General features: G+C 50.4%; 1 protein-coding gene across 1 annotated transcript; it reads right to left on the reverse strand.

Moving 5' to 3' along the window:
* Positions 1-400: 400 nt before the first annotated feature.
* On the reverse strand, positions 401-1,516 carry KCNJ1 (potassium inwardly rectifying channel subfamily J member 1; the record flags this gene model as incomplete). Its single annotated transcript, XM_084221544.1, has 1 exon — positions 401-1,516. The coding sequence occupies one exon, from the start codon at positions 1,514-1,516 to the stop codon at positions 401-403; it is 1,116 nt and encodes a 371-aa protein (XP_084077670.1).
* Between the last annotated feature and the right edge of the window lie 615 nt (positions 1,517-2,131).

Consider the following 2,131-nt stretch of genomic DNA (forward strand, 5'->3'; position numbering starts at 1 on the left):
TAAGTCCTTTAGGTTTCTTTAGCTTTGCCTTCTGTCTTGCCTTTTCACATTCTCCTTCCAGCAGCTGTGTATCTTAATTGTCCTAAAATTTCTTTCCGTCTTTTCAGGCTTTTTAACACCTTTGCATGCCCCTGAAAACTTGGTGAGTTGGACATTCCAACATAGCAGCTTCATTAAACGTCCCATGGATATAAAAATATAAATTCTATGAAATATATATATATAGTAGTTAAATAGTGATCACTGGTATGCTGCTCCTCTTTGATTGGAGGCTTTTGAGAAAACAAATGCTGGGCTAGAGCAAACCCAAACCTGTCTTTCTGTTTTGTTTTACTGATTATTTATTAATCCTCTCAAGACTGAATTCTCTCTGAAAACTCAGCCCCACGAATACCTGGCACTACATTTTTGTGTCACTGGTTTCATTGACTTCAGACAAGACAAAGCCAGGATTGTCATAACCTTTCTTCTCTTTGGCTTTGGCTTCCTTCTCATTGTAGAGACAGAAGGCACAGTGGGGAGTCTCCACGGCCACCGTCTTGCTGAAGTTCTGGAAGTCCACTCTGTATTTCCCTTCTTTGGTCTTGGACACGATGGGAGCGAAGCGGTACCCCCAGAGCACCTCCTCGGGGATGTAGGACGTCCTCACCTGGCAGGTGGCACTGGTGGCCTCCACGGTGCCATCCAAAAACACCACCAGCTCAAAGTCCTGCTGCAGGAGGGTTTCTGCCGCCATGTGGAAGAAGGGGCTGTTCTTGTCTATGATGTGGTAAATGGTGAGGGGCGAGATGAAGAAGAGATTCTCGTTGCCGGCGTCCACCACGAACTCGATGTTGACCTGGTCCAGGATGATGGTCTCCCCCTCGGGGGTGATGGTGCTCCTCAGCAGCTTCCCGTAGATGTGGCTCCCGATCAGCAGGCTCTTGCGCAGGTTGGCCACGCGGATCAGCAGGCAGAGCTTCCCCCCGCGCTTGCTGATGACGGCGTTCTTGCTGAACGTGATGGTCTTGGCCCGGTTCTTGGACCTGGAGATCTTGGCCAGGATGGCCCCGCACATGAAGGAGTTGATGATGACGCCCAGGATGGACTGGAAGATGAGCAGGAAGATGGCGGTGGCGCACTGCTCTGTGACGCACCTGAAGCCGTAGCCGATGGTCACCTGGGTCTCCAGGGAGAAGAGGAAGGCTGAGGTGAGGCCGTTGATGTTCTCCACGCAGGGGGTGTGGTTGATGGAGGGGTTGAACTCGGGCAGGTCTTTGTGGATGTAGGCCACGACGTACCAGAGCAGCCCAAACAGGAACCAGCTGCCCAGGAAGGCCGAGATGAAGATGGTCATCTTGTACCTCCACCTGAGGTCCAGGATGGTTGTCCATATGTCGATCAGGAAGACAAACCTGGACTGCTCCACGTTGCCAAATTCGATGTTGCACCTGCCATCCTTGGAGACGAGCCTGGCCCGGCGCCGGCTGCGCTCCCGGAGGTGGCTGCTGAAGCGCTCCCGGAGGTAGCTGAACATCCCCGCTGCTGCCAGGGCTCTGCGGGGCGAGAAACAACCACCAGGAGAGTTCAACCTCTGCCTGCAGGCCAGGGGAAACTCTGACACAGGCTCAGGACGCTTGATTAGATGAAAGTTATATAATTTGCATATTTTCCCGCAGTTGGTGGGGAAGAGTTCCAGTAAGCTGCTGAGGAAACTCAAGAGTTCCTTGCCTAAGGAGCATTCCAGCAAAAACCAATCATTTAGGCTTGCTCAATAAACTCTGAGCAGTCAAGTGTTAATATTGTCCTGTGCTCAGTTGTGTAAGGGAAGCCTGGAGCAGCAATAACTCCATCATGGGCATGTGTGGGGAAAGCTGCTGGGTTTGGAGACCTTTCTGCCTTTTAGGAGGTGAATCCGGGTCTGTTGATGCAGTTTTGTGTGTATCTCAACATTAGGAGACCCTAGATGAAATGTGGGTAGGAAATTTAGGGACAAAGGGGAGCAGATGCAGAAGGCATAATTAAGGCAGATACACAGTTATTTTTAGCATGGTTAGAGATGGGTTTGGAGGTGTGAAATTCAGACCCTGGAATCACACAAGCATCTCAAATAGGATCATTAAGTGAGAACAAAAGAAAAGATGAAACTCCA

The sequence above is a fragment of the Fringilla coelebs genome (genome assembly GCF_963513975.1).
Source record: "Fringilla coelebs genome assembly, chromosome: 25".
NCBI lineage: Eukaryota > Metazoa > Chordata > Aves > Passeriformes > Fringillidae > Fringilla > Fringilla coelebs.